General features: G+C 39.4%; 3 protein-coding genes across 3 annotated transcripts; 2 read left to right on the top strand and 1 right to left on the bottom strand.

Annotated features, from left to right (window-relative positions):
• Positions 1-539: 539 nt before the first annotated feature.
• On the top strand, positions 540-3507 carry LOC112170525 (esterase). The gene is made up of 5 exons (XM_024307851.2): positions 540-1054; positions 1599-1808; positions 1916-2085; positions 2285-2549; positions 2889-3507. The coding sequence occupies exons 1-5, from the start codon at positions 688-690 to the stop codon at positions 3158-3160; spliced, it is 1284 nt and encodes a 427-aa protein (XP_024163619.1). The 5' UTR covers positions 540-687; the 3' UTR covers positions 3161-3507.
• Positions 3508-3744: 237 nt separating this feature from the next.
• On the bottom strand, positions 3745-5230 carry LOC121049749 (zinc finger BED domain-containing protein RICESLEEPER 2-like). The gene is made up of 2 exons (XM_040507814.1): positions 4055-5230; positions 3745-3930 (listed from the first exon to the last, which is right to left on the bottom strand). Exons 1-2 carry the CDS (start codon positions 5205-5207, stop codon positions 3839-3841), a joined length of 1245 nt encoding a protein of 414 aa, XP_040363748.1. The 5' UTR covers positions 5208-5230; the 3' UTR covers positions 3745-3838.
• Positions 5231-9247: 4017 nt separating this feature from the next.
• LOC112172375 (protein PLASTID MOVEMENT IMPAIRED 1) lies at positions 9248-12093 on the top strand. Its single transcript, XM_024309691.2, has one exon. The coding sequence runs from the start codon at positions 9248-9250 to the stop codon at positions 11897-11899; it is 2652 nt and encodes an 883-aa protein (XP_024165459.1). The 3' UTR covers positions 11900-12093.
• The last annotated feature ends 754 nt before the right edge of the window (positions 12094-12847 follow it).

Genomic DNA, 12847 nt, shown 5'->3' with positions numbered 1-12847 from the left:
CGTGCGACGATACTGCAGGGGTAGTAGGAGGCACACAGGTGCTCAAGGGCTGCAGGAGCAGCGCACGGTATGGCTAGCAAGGGCAAGGAGCTTGCAGCAGTTTTTGGTGAAAGAAATTTCGGGTGTTAGGATTTTTATTTATTTATTAGGGCTTGGATTAGAGTATCGTGCTGATAACGTGTTGTAAAGAATTGGATAATTGTATTGTATTCATCTCATCATGAGGTTTATATAGGGTTACATCATGTATACAAAAGGCAATACATAATATCTATATTAATCAATCGCACATTACAAGTATGTCAATCGCATACATTACGAGTTTATCAATCGCATACATTAAGCAATACCTATTGCATGAATAGTCATTATCATTTACAACAGATATCTCCAATGAAGATTCTCTAACAGACCAAGTATGATTTTGTAGTGGGGCGGCAGCCCATACTTTGCATATGCTGTTCCCTCCTCTAATGAATTAAAACAAATAGACAAAAATAAAACACCAGTCATTTCCTAATTTAATATGTAGGCACAAATCCAATCACGATATCCTACGTACTCGGCAAGTTCAAACTGACCCATAAGATGATCACTCGTTCTTAGTCATCTTGTTGCTCTGTTTTCAACTTGGTTGAATATGTCTTCGACTAATGCCAAAAACAAAGAAGACCTTGGCATAATTAAATGCCTCCTAGAAATACAGTAGAAGTAGATTGCACCTTTCCTTACACTATAAAACAGGCACAGCCGCACAGCTTAGTTCTCATCTGCATCTTTTGGTATTTCTCCACTATGGAGTACACTCCTAGAGTTCTTATTTCTCTGTTCGGCTGCTATATGCTCCTATTGCATATTACCAGTATTACTGTAAGCCCTGCCTTGGCTTTGGAAGACTGCGAGTTTCCAGCCATCTTCAACTTCGGAGACTCAAATTCGGATACTGGTGGATTCGCAGCATCCATTTATCCCCCACCTACACCTTATGGAGAGACCTATTTTCATATGCCGGTTGGAAGAATGTCAGATGGAAGACTCATTGTCGATTTCCTCGGTATGTTTCTTCTTTTACCTTCATTGCAAGTTCTAAACAAATTAAAATGTATAGATTATTAGGTTATATCATATGCAAATTAAAGGTTCAGTGAGAGTTCTTCCATGGTTAACAATTCAAACGTATATCATTGTAGAAGATAATATTGCTCTTGTTTTCCAATTTTTTTTTTTTTTCTATGTTGAATTATCAAACTGGTACACAAAGTGGTAGGCACAAGATGGTTTTTCTAGACACCCATTTCTTTATGACTTATGAGTTTTTCCTCTGGATGTGGTTGGAGCTTATCCACAACTCCTTGGACCAAGGCTCTTCCCATAATATGGCATGTTGAAATAACTAGTGTGTACATTAGAATAAATTATTTATTGAAGGCCAGATTAAGGATGAATTTCGCAGACGTTTATTGTTTTCCCCGCAAATCAATGATTAAAGTCGTCATCTTTCATCATTTCAGTTTTATCCGTAAAACTTTTAGATAATCAGAAGGTTTCTATAATATGCCTAATTGTTGTCTGATTGATGAAACTATTTTTTGGTTCAGCAAAGAGTCTTGGTCATCCTTATCTAAGCGCATATCTAGATTCCCTCGGGACCAATTTCTCGCATGGTGCAAATTTTGCCACTTCAGCTTCCACTATCAGACTCCCAGATCTCATTTTACCAGCCGGCGGATTTAGTCCCTTCTACCTTGATATTCAATACGTACAGTTCCGGGAACTAAAGTCCAGATCACAACTCATAAGGCAACGAGGTAAAGTACTGAAGAATTCGAATGAATCACATTACTCATCACTTCATTAAGATTTAAGATGAATCCCACTTTTACCAGGAATGTGACCCACGTACATTTGCTTTTAGGGGGAATATTTGCTAGTTTAATGCCCAAAGAGGAGTACTTCTCCAAAGCTTTATACACATTCGACATTGGTCAGAATGATCTTGGCGAGGGATTTTTCGGTAACAAGACTATACAGGAAGTCAATGCATCTGTTCCTGATATAATCACTGGTTTCTCAACGAATATCAAGGTAATCATTAGCATTTACCGACCACCCCTTTCAGAACAGCTAGTATACTTGTCAATTCAACCCCACAAAAGCAATTTCTTTCGCTGAAGGCCATTTGTTTGATTTTAAGTTTCTTAATGTTCAAGCAACAATAGAATCACGTGTGGGGTTGAGGTTGATTCGATTCTTCTGTTGTAATTGTGAATTTGTGATAGTGTAGAAAATATATGATTTGGGGGCAAGATCATTTTGGATCCACAATACGGGGCCGATTGGCTGTGTCCCTTACATTTTGGTGAAATTCCCATCGGCTCAGAAAGATGAGGTTGGCTGTGCAAAGGCTTACAATGGAGTAGCTCAACATTTTAACCACGAGCTGAAGCAGGCCATAGTTCAACTCAGGAAGGATCTTCCTTTGGCTGCATTCACTTATGTAGATGTGTATTCCGTCAAATATTCTATTTTCAAGGAACCCAAAAAATATGGTAAGTCCGGCGTATTAAAGTATTATAATACCCTTCAATCATTTAAATTTCTAGTATTTAAATCTGATGAATTTCTTGCGTCTTCATATTGTGTTATATTCTAAAACTATTAGTAGCTATAGAGTGAACTAATTAGTTAGCTTGAGAGTACAAAATGCAAGCTAATCTTTTCTTTGAGTGACGATATGGTATTATCACATAATTTGAACCGCCTAATTTTGAAATCCGTTCGATAAATCATATGTGCTAAAGCATAAAGAAAATCCAATGTCATTTGGTTACCATCCAAAATCATTTATTTTCACTTGTATTAATCAATATTGCTGGCATATCTTCCAGGATTTGAGCTCCCACTTGTTGCTTGTTGTGGCTATGGTGGTAAGTACAACTATAACAGTAGTACAGGATGTGGAGCAACAATCACAGTCAATGGAAGTCAAATCTTTGTTGGCTCATGCAAGAACCCATCAGCTAGAGTGAACTGGGATGGGATTCATTATACTGAGGCAGCAGCGAAATTTGTTTTTGAGAAAATCTCAACTGGAGCATATTCAGATCCACCTCTGCCATTGAAACAAGCATGCCACAGGAGTGGAAATAAGAAAAAATAACTAGGTGGATCTGAAACAAGCATGCCACATGTACAATAAGTGTGGCCTGAATACTTAAGTTCGGGTCCAAAAATAAGTAGGTCATAACAAGTTAGGGGTGGGTTCGGTTCCGATCGGTTCGGTTCTTAGCCTAAACCGAAAACCGAACCGAAATAGGAATCGGTGCGGTTTTTGCATTTTGGGAAGTTAGCACCGAAAACCGAACTGAACCGAACGGTTCGTTTCGGTTCGGTTTGGCCCAGTTTTGGTTTTTTTTTTTTTTTTTTTTTTGAAAAACAGATTTTTACCAAATATACTCCTTTGGTATTGTAACTCGAGAAGTTTTTGTTTCTTCAAACCTGTAATAATAATCTATAACAAGAAGTTTACAAGTTTACCAATGCATGTTTTGTACTTCACTAGACAATAATCTCTAATTCGATACTCCATAGTCCATATAATTCAATTCATAATCTCTAATTCGATACTCCATAGTCCATATAATTCAATTCATATAGTCCATCAAATTCTAGCATCAAAATATGAAACTGTCAAAAAATATAGAGTCCAAAGTTTATAAAAGTCCATTAGATCAACATTAACCTCACAAATTAAAAATTTATAAGTTCACTAAAAGATTAAACATAAAAAAAAAGAATGAACCAACATCAACATATGAATGAGGGCAATGGCATGATCTCAAGCTCGGAAAGATGAAGTCTTGGACTTTGGAGGTAACATTCCGCTCCGACTACTCCCCACTGCAGCTCCACTTGGCATCTTAAGCATCTCTACATTAGTATAAGAGAATAATAAAAATAACATTAGAAAAGAAATACATACAATCATATATAACAAAAATATTACAACTTCATTAACCCAAACAACTTTAACTACGAAAATAGAAACAATTACCTCTTTCCGCTTCTTCACACAACTCCATCTCCTCAATAGTAGGCGTATGATGTAGATACACATTTTCACTCCTAAGCCAATTTTGTGTACATATCAAGGCCTCCACCATTCTAGGACTTAGGGAGCTACGGTATGGATCAATAATCCTCCCACTCGTGCTAAAGGAAGATTCCGAAGCTATGGTTGACACTGGAATAGCTAGAACATCCCTTGCAATGCGGGCCAATATAGGATATTTACAAACTCCATTCACCCTCCACCAATTCAACAAGTCAAAGCCTTCACCATCTCCTTTAATAGGATCTCCAAGATATCTATCCACATCGTTGTTTACGATCCCGGCTTTCATTGCTCTTCTCCTTTGCTCCTTCTCTTTCAATCTCTTTTCTAACTCCGTTAGACCCTTACTTGAACTAGATATCCCCTCACTTGATACTTGAGAACCCACAACCTCACCAACACCACTTTCCCTTCCCTCTTCCTCATACACCTTGTAAAGGTCATACAAGAGATCCTTCACAGTCTTTGTGTTAGATTCCACATTTTCATTCATATCCCCATCATCAAGAATCTCAAAATAGTCAACAATTTTCTCAAGTTTATGACGTGGATCAAGAACAATAGCAATGAATAGATAGTGATTCAACTTATCAAAGCTACCCCAATACTTGAGAAACTTGTCTTGCATAGGTGATGCAATCTCACACAAACATGGGTTCTTTTGTTCTTGCAAGAGACCATAAATAGAGAGTATATCACCACCAAAAGTACTATGAACGGTAGGAGAATTAGAACAACATACCTTCAAAGTGATTTCATAAAGTGGTCTCAAGAAATCCAAAAATTGCTCTCCATATTGCCAATCAACACTTGCCGGTGACCCTTCTTTTGGCTTTTCACCTTTGGCACCTTCAAGCCATGCACAAAAATTACCCGCATCTTCTTCCACCATTCTATTAAAAGCTTTTTGGAATTTCAAAGCTCGTTCCAACATCAAGAATGTGGAATTCCACCTAGTAGGGACATCTAAAATCACAAGCCCTTTACACTCTAGTTTTACCCTTTCAACACATTCCTTAAAAAAATCAAGCCTTTGTGGGGAGGATCTAACATACCTCACCGCATTCCGAATGGCACCAATGAATATCTTCATCACACTCAACCCATCATTGGCAATCAAGTTCAGAATATGGGCTACACACCTCATTTGCAAATTCTTCCCTTTATGCAAAACTGCATTAGGGACACCCCAATCACCTATCCTCCTACTCAACTCCTTCAATGCAACATCATTTGACGAAGCATTATCAACGGTGACCATGAGAATCTTCTCTATATCCCATTCCAACAAACAATCCTCCAATAGCTTAGCTATAGCCTCTCCCTTATGACTAGGAATCACACAAAAATTTAAAATTCTCTTATGCAACACCCAATTATCATCAATAAAATGTGCAGTGAGGACTATATAATTAATGTTTTAAATAGAAGTCCAAGTATTGGTTGTAAGAGACAACCTATATCTACTCAATTGATCCATCAATTTTTCCTTTTCCCCCAAATAAAGCTTAAGGACATCCTTTGCTATTGTCTTACGGGAAGGAATTCTCCAATAAGGAAGAGCTCTACCCATAAAATGCCTAAACCCCTCTCCCTCAACATGAGAAAATGGTAGCTCATCTAATATAATGTACTCCACACATAACATAGATAGCTCTTCTTGAGTGCATTCTACAGTACACAACTCAGTGGTTGGTTTTTTAAAAGAGAAAATCTTTTGCCTTTTAGCTTTCATCATCTCAATATTAGGGGGATACTTTGGACACTTGTCCATATGATTATTAAGGGAGGTTGTACCATTCTTCCTAGGATCGGCATAGTAAATTTTTCCACAATAATTACATTGACCCTTAATTCTACCATCCACCATATCCCTCTCAAAATGATTCCAAATATCTGACCTTTCTTTCCGTTTCAACGCCTCAAGGATGCTTTCCACACTTCCATCATCTTCAAGCTCGGTTGCTTGAGTTCCTTGAACTTTCGGAGTTGCAGTAGAAGTTCCTTCATAGGGAGTTATTGGTGTTGTAGATTCACCAACACTAGTGTTGATCTGCAAAACAAAACAGAAACTGCAATAAGAAACAAAAAACTGAAACTGCAAACATAAACAAAATACAAAAACTGCAATAAGAGACAAAGAACAGAAACTGCAGTTTTAGTGCGCAAAACTCAAACATAAGCAGTTTTGATATATAAGAAACTGTAATAATACTAATACCACAAAACAGAAACTGCACTAATAACAGCAGAAAACAAATGGTAGAAACTGCAATAATGCCAGCACAAAACAGAAAAACAAACTGCAGAGTGCAAACAAGCTTGATATATATACCAAACAGCATAAACATGTGTAATGTGATTATCTCAAATCCAATTTCCAGAAAATCCAAATCCCATAGCACTTAAAAGAAACAAAATTGGTACCTAAGATGAAGAAGTTGATTTCGGATTAGCACCGGAACTAGTAGCAGCAGATTTAGATTGCCTCTTCATAATGTTTGCTACTGATCACTCCTATTCAAATTCAAGGAGTTGCAATTTCAATTAGCTTACTGCATATAAAAAACAGTAATATATAGTCTAGTATAAAAATTGCAAAATCACATCAGAACATCATTACACAATATTATACTAATACCACATTATACATAATAAATCAAGTACTACCTAAAATTGCAGAACATCACTATAGAACATGAATAAGAGTATGAAACTATGAAATATGAATAACGTCTGGGAAAATCAGAGAAAATATCTTTTAGCAATTCAGAGAGAACTTTTAGCAACTCATTAACAAAACCTGACAATACTTTTAATACCAAACCTATATCCCAACCTCTACAAGCAAACAGATCGTAATAACTAAATTCAAATGCCACCAGTTGGTGCTAGGAAATAAAAAAACAAGCTTAAGTCTGAAGAGTAAACATCCAGTTGTATAGAACACCACATAAAGAAGTACGAGTATATTAGAATTAGAGCAAACAAAGCTACAGGTAAGGGAAGAAATACAACGCTTTCAACGTACAAAAGAGATAAAAGATGATAGATTGCAATAGCCTCAGAAATACCAAACCTATATCCCAATTCCCAACCTCTACAAGCAAAAGAAAGACATTTTGGAATCCCTAGTACTCAAAACCCTAATAAGTACTCCAAATGATCGATTCTATACACAAATGAGCAAAAATGAATCACACCCATCGATTCAAGATTATGCAATCCAACCCTTACCGGCGTAACGATTCGGATGAGTGTACTGAGGTGGAGGTGGCTTGCTCGTTTGCTGCTGTGGAGGAGACCGAGCCCAAAACTCCAGACAGAACGAGCCCAGAACTGCTGTGGAGGACTCGAGGAGGCGAGCTGGTGACTTAGTGACGAGAGAAACTGGGGGCTGAGTGAATCAAGTCAATCAGAAACTCAATTAGATCGATGAGAGAAACTCAGAAACTAGCCCTAAATATCATATCGATGAGAGATACACAGTGCTTACGGGCGAGATCGATGAGAGCTTCGATTTCCGGAACGTGATCGGGAGAGAGGTCGGTTTGAGAGAGAGGTCAGGAGTCGCCGAGTCGAGAGAGCTTCGATTTCCGGAATGTGATCGAGAGAGAGGTCGGTCTGAGAGAGAGAGGTCGCCGATCTGAGAGAGTTAGAGGCTTAGAGGAGCGAGTGCGATCTGAGAGAGTTAGAGGCTTCAGGCTTAGAGGAGCGACTAAGCGAGTGCGATCTGCGAGGGTTAGGCGAGTAGGCGACCGGGTGGATTAGGGTAAGTTAAAAACCCTATTAAAAAACGACGCCGTTTTGAGTTTCGGTTGTGCGGTGCGGTTTGTGGTTCGGTTCGGTTTCGGCCGGGCTGAAACTGAAAACCGAACCGAACAGCTTCGGTGCGTTGCGGTTTTTTCCAGTTCGGTGCGGTTTTTTTCGGCTGCGGTTAGGGTATCGGTGCGGTTTTTTTCGGTTTTCGGTTTCGCGAGCCCACCCCTATAACAAGCAAGGCCCATCACAAATATGATTTTAATATTAGTAATTTTTCTTCATTAAAATAACAATGCCGGGGAGGTTCATGCAGGTTGTTTTGTGTTTTTTTTTTTTGGTCAACATATGCAGGTTGTTTTGTTGGGATCAAGGAATTACCCGTGGTTGCAATTAAAATAAAATTTTTAAAATACCAAATTTTTCAAAAACTATGTGATTTTTAGAGAATTTGCTACCGTTTCATAAAAATATTCTTCGAGATCCATAGTATATCATTGATATTGAAGTATCGACCACATAATCCATTTCTTAACAGGCGGACCTAAAAGTTACCAACGTACTGTTCGCAGGAATGTATCCAGATTCCAGGATTTGAAAATGGGTGAGGCTAAATTTCCTTAGGCTATAGCCCAAGCAGCTATTGAAGTGATTATGTCCCTAACTGTTCGCATGTAAAGATTGTCTCCTTGCTGATTTTATTAAAAACAATTTTTTTTTTCCGAACTAACGCATCGTCCTAAAGGTTGCTTCCTCTAACAATGATCAGATCGACAGTAAAAGTTGGGATTGAAGTTAAAAACAAAATGCTACGAATTTTCGAGAGTGCCAGTGACCACGTCGTGTAGGTTGTTTAGTTGAGATTGAAATATTGCTGCTGGTATCCTCGCTTGAAATTCTACCAAAACAAATGGTTTTGTACCCCATTTCGCCATCACTGCAAATCATACAAAAACCATTACCATTATGATTCACAGTGATGGAAGCTAGTCCAACCTTCTGTGCTGGGTAAAATTATAGAACAAACAATGCCACAAGGTTCATGAGAAACTTCATGGTACGTTATAAACTGTTTACAGTCTAACCAACCAGAACAAACCATATTTAATTCTCTGGGACCAACTTCCATGCCTATTGTTTCGATCCTGTCTCTTTCACCAGTTAAGAAATGAGATCAGAAACAAACGTTTTCCTCTTATCCTTCACACAAATTCATTGGCTGTAGAAGCTACAATTCATCCTATTCATGGCAGTTTCTCCACCTCACAAACCTTTCTACCAAACCCTTATCTCATTCTTCTTCCATTTCTCACTGCATGTAATTCAACTTGCACCATTTCAGTTAATCTGAGCTTTGCTACTATCCCTTCACCAATGGCGGCAGCAGAGAATTCATCAGGTGGCGGAAGGAGGAATTCCAACACTCAGCTCCTGGAAGAGCTAGAAGCGCTCAGTGAGTCACTCTACCAATCCCACACGTCCACTACTACCACTCGAAGAACTGCCTCCCTTGCTCTTCCGCGAACCTCGATTCCTGCAATTGCTGCCGCGGCTAAAGTTGAGGAGATCAAAGCCAATAGCACCAAACCGCTGAGAAGGCGTTTGTCTTTGTCGCCTTGGCGCTCACGTCCAAACGAAAATGAACACAAAGATCGAGGCAAGGGGACGAGCAGTATTAATCAGCTGGAGCTGAAGAGCAATGTGGAGGAGAGATCAAGTAGCACAGAGAAAAAGGGTATTTGGAATTGGAAGCCGATTCGTGCTATATCTCACATTGGAATGCACAAGATCAGCTGCTTGTTTTCGGTAGAGGTTGTCACTGCACAAGGCCTTCCTGCTTCGATGAATGGCCTTCGTCTTTCCATTTGTGTGAGGAAGAAGGAGAGCAAAGACGGAGCAGTTCAAACAATGCCATCAAGGGTCACACAAGGAGCTGCAGATTTCGAAGAGACCCTTTTCTTTAGGTGCCATGTGTATTGTAGTTCTGGCCAGGGGAAGCCGATGAAGTTTGAGCCACGGCCCTTTTGGATATATGTGTTCGCAGTTGATGCTGAGGAGCTTGATTTTGGCAGAAATTCCGTGGATTTGAGTCAGCTGATTCAGGAGTCCATTGAGAAGAGCCATGAAGGTAAACGAATTCGCCAATGGGATAAGAGCTTTAGATTGGCAGGGAAGGCGAAAGGTGGGGAGCTTGTTCTGAAGTTGGGGTTTCAGATTATGGAGAAAGATGGAGGAGTTGGAATCTATAGTCAAGCTGAGGATTTGAAGAGTGCTAAATCCAAGACATTCTCGTCTTCTTTTGCAAGGAAGCAGTCGAAGACTTCTTTTAGTGTGCCTAGTCCAAAGCTATCAAGCAGAGAAGCATGGACTCCTTCACAAATAGGACAATCTGCTCATGATCTTCATGGAATCGATGAGCTGAATCTTGATGAACCCAACCCGGTTCCAGTATCCTCTTCTTCTTTGGCGCAGAAGCCAAAAGAACCAGAAGTACCGAAGGTAGAGGATCTTGATCTTCCAGACTTCGAAGTAGTGGATAAGGGAGTTGAATTCCAAGACAAGGAAGGGGAATATGGGGAAACACAATCAGAAATATCCCTTGATGAAAAATCAGCAATATCGAGTGAGGTTGTGAAGGAAATTGTGCAAGACCAAGTGCATATGAAAAGATTGACAGAGCTGGATTTGATTGCTCAGCAGATTAAAGCTCTTGAATCTATGATGGGGAAAGAAAAAACTGTCGCCAAAGACGAAGAAATTGGATCACAAATATTGGAGGCAGATGAAGAAACAGTTACCAAGGAGTTCCTTCAAATGCTTGAGGATGAGGATATCATAAATGAGTATAAGCTCACCCAAAGTGATATTCCACCACTACAGCTTGAAGGAGCTGAAGATTCCAAAGAGGCTGAATCCGAAGTATTCCTTCCTGATCTAGGAAAGAGCTTAGGCTGTGTGGTTCAAACCAGAGATGGAGGTTACTTGGCAGCCATGAATCCTCTGGATAATGTGGTAGCAAGGAAAGATACACCGAAACTTGCCATGCAAATATCAAAACCATTTGTTTTGCCACGGGACCAGTCCATGAGTGGCTTCGAATTGTTCCAAAGGATTGCAGCCATTGGACTTGATGAATTGAATTCCCAAATTTCGACTTTGACGAGCATGGATGACCTGATGGATAAAACCGCAGAACAGATAGCTTTCGAAGGCATTGCTTCCGCAATCATCCAAGGGAGGAACAAAGAAGGTGCAAGCTCGAGTGCTGCACGAACCATTGCTGCTGTGAAAACCATGGCAACTGCAATGAGTGCCGGTAGAAAAGAGAGGATTTCCACAGGGATTTGGAATGTGAATGAAAACCCGTTAACAGCAGAGGAGATTCTTGCATTCTCAATGCAGAAAATTGAGTCCATGGCTCTTGAAGCTTTGAAGATTCAGGCTGAAATGGCAGAGGAAGAAGCCCCATTTGATGTTTCGCCATTGATTGGCACCACAGCAACTGGAGGAAAAGTTCAAAATCAACCACTTGCTTCTTCAATATCGCTCGAGGACTGGATCAAAGACCACAGCTTGGTCGGTGTAGATGACTCATTACAACCAGGTGGTGGTCATACCGAGACAATCACACTGGCAGTGGTTGTTCAGCTGAGGGATCCGGTAAGGCGGTATGAGGCTGTAGGAGGCCCAATGATTGCAGTTATCTATGCAACAAGAGCTGATAACACCGGTGCAGTGGATAAGCATGAGGAGGAGGAGGAGAAGAGATTCAAAGTGGCGAGTTTGCATGTTGGAGGGTTAAAGGTGAGGTCAAGAGGCGTTAGGAGAAATGCATGGGACAGTGAGAAGCAGAGACTAACTGCAATGCAGTGGCTGGTGGCTTATGGATTTGCAAAGGCAGGGAAGAAAGGCAAACATAGTGTGTCATCGAAAGGTCAAGATCTATTATGGAGCATTTCATCAAGAGTAATGGCTGATATGTGGCTCAAATACATGAGAAACCCAGATGTAAAGTTTACCAATTGATGGATTGTGTATTCTTGGGTTAGCTATACCATTTATTTTTGTTTTGTATTTTATCTGTGGTGAGATCTACAAGGGATGAAGAGTGCAGGTACTGGGATTCATTAGTTAGCACAGTGAGAGTGACAGAATGTAAAATTTCATAGCAGCTCCGATTAATAAATTTTGATGCATATGTGAATAACTTATCTCTACTATCTTCATAGTAGAAACTACAGCCTCTCATATATTGCCAGTCTTGGCAAGATTAAACATGAATTTGGCAGTATAATTAATATCATGTAAACTGAACCTCTTTTATAGCTGAGAACAATAATAGAAGACTAGAAGTCTCACATTAAATCCCACCCAATATAAGGATTAACCCCAAAAAAAAAAAAAGTTAATATGAGCACCAAATATGATTATTGGAAAAGGAAAAATGAGGAACAAGAGTGATATTATACCTAGAGTTTTGCTAAGCCCCAAGTTAAATGGACAAACGTTCCTCCGCAAAACAAATGAGCAAAACGTATTCCCCAAATCTGAAACTTTGACGAATCAGTGAATTTCGGTTGCAAGAGTTAGGGTTCACGAGCAATAATGTTATATCTTGGGATTGGACCATTTTTCAGAAGAGGTAGAGTTCAATTGGCAGTAGATTATTAGACCTTGATGAAACTTCTAAGCTAATTTTATCCTAGGTGTGAGGAATTTTCATTCACATAAAAACAGTAATGGAGTCAGATTGGACACACTCATAATCATGTCCACCCTAGTTTATGCCCATGTTAAGAACAATTTGTTTAGACATGATATATCGTGCCTAGTATGACAAAGTGTAGATTGTGTCTTACTGTATCAGATTCATTCTAAACCGTATTATGTCTGTCATATCAGTCTGACTTATTTTATACCTCTACTAATTGATGAAGTTGGGTGAAAATTCAAGTCTTGTCATTTTCATCCACC

This window comes from Rosa chinensis, chromosome 6, assembly GCF_002994745.2.
Source record: "Rosa chinensis cultivar Old Blush chromosome 6, RchiOBHm-V2, whole genome shotgun sequence".
NCBI lineage: Eukaryota > Viridiplantae > Streptophyta > Magnoliopsida > Rosales > Rosaceae > Rosa > Rosa chinensis.
The sequence above is the reverse complement of the archived record's forward strand: the minus strand, read 5'-3'. Positions and strand labels throughout refer to the sequence as shown.

What these genes read in the sequence shown, in the direction of transcription:
- LOC121049749 (XM_040507814.1), bottom strand. Translation starts at nt 5,207, where the DNA reads ATGAAGATATTCATTGGTGCCATTCGGAATGCGGTGAGGTATGTTAGA. An exon ending in GTGTGAAGAAGCGGAAAGAG is followed by an intron (nt 3,931 to 4,054) that starts GTAATTGTTTCT and finishes ATACTAATGTAG; the next exon opens with AGATGCTTAAGATGCCAAGT.
- LOC112172375 (XM_024309691.2), top strand. Translation starts at nt 9,248, where the DNA reads ATGGCGGCAGCAGAGAATTCATCAGGTGGCGGAAGGAGGAATTCCAAC.
- LOC112170525 (XM_024307851.2), top strand. Translation starts at nt 688, where the DNA reads ATGCCTCCTAGAAATACAGTAGAAGTAGATTGCACCTTTCCTTACACT. An exon ending in ACTCATTGTCGATTTCCTCG is followed by an intron (nt 1,055 to 1,598) that starts GTATGTTTCTTC and finishes TTTTTGGTTCAG; the next exon opens with CAAAGAGTCTTGGTCATCCT. An exon ending in ACAACTCATAAGGCAACGAG is followed by an intron (nt 1,809 to 1,915) that starts GTAAAGTACTGA and finishes ATTTGCTTTTAG; the next exon opens with GGGGAATATTTGCTAGTTTA.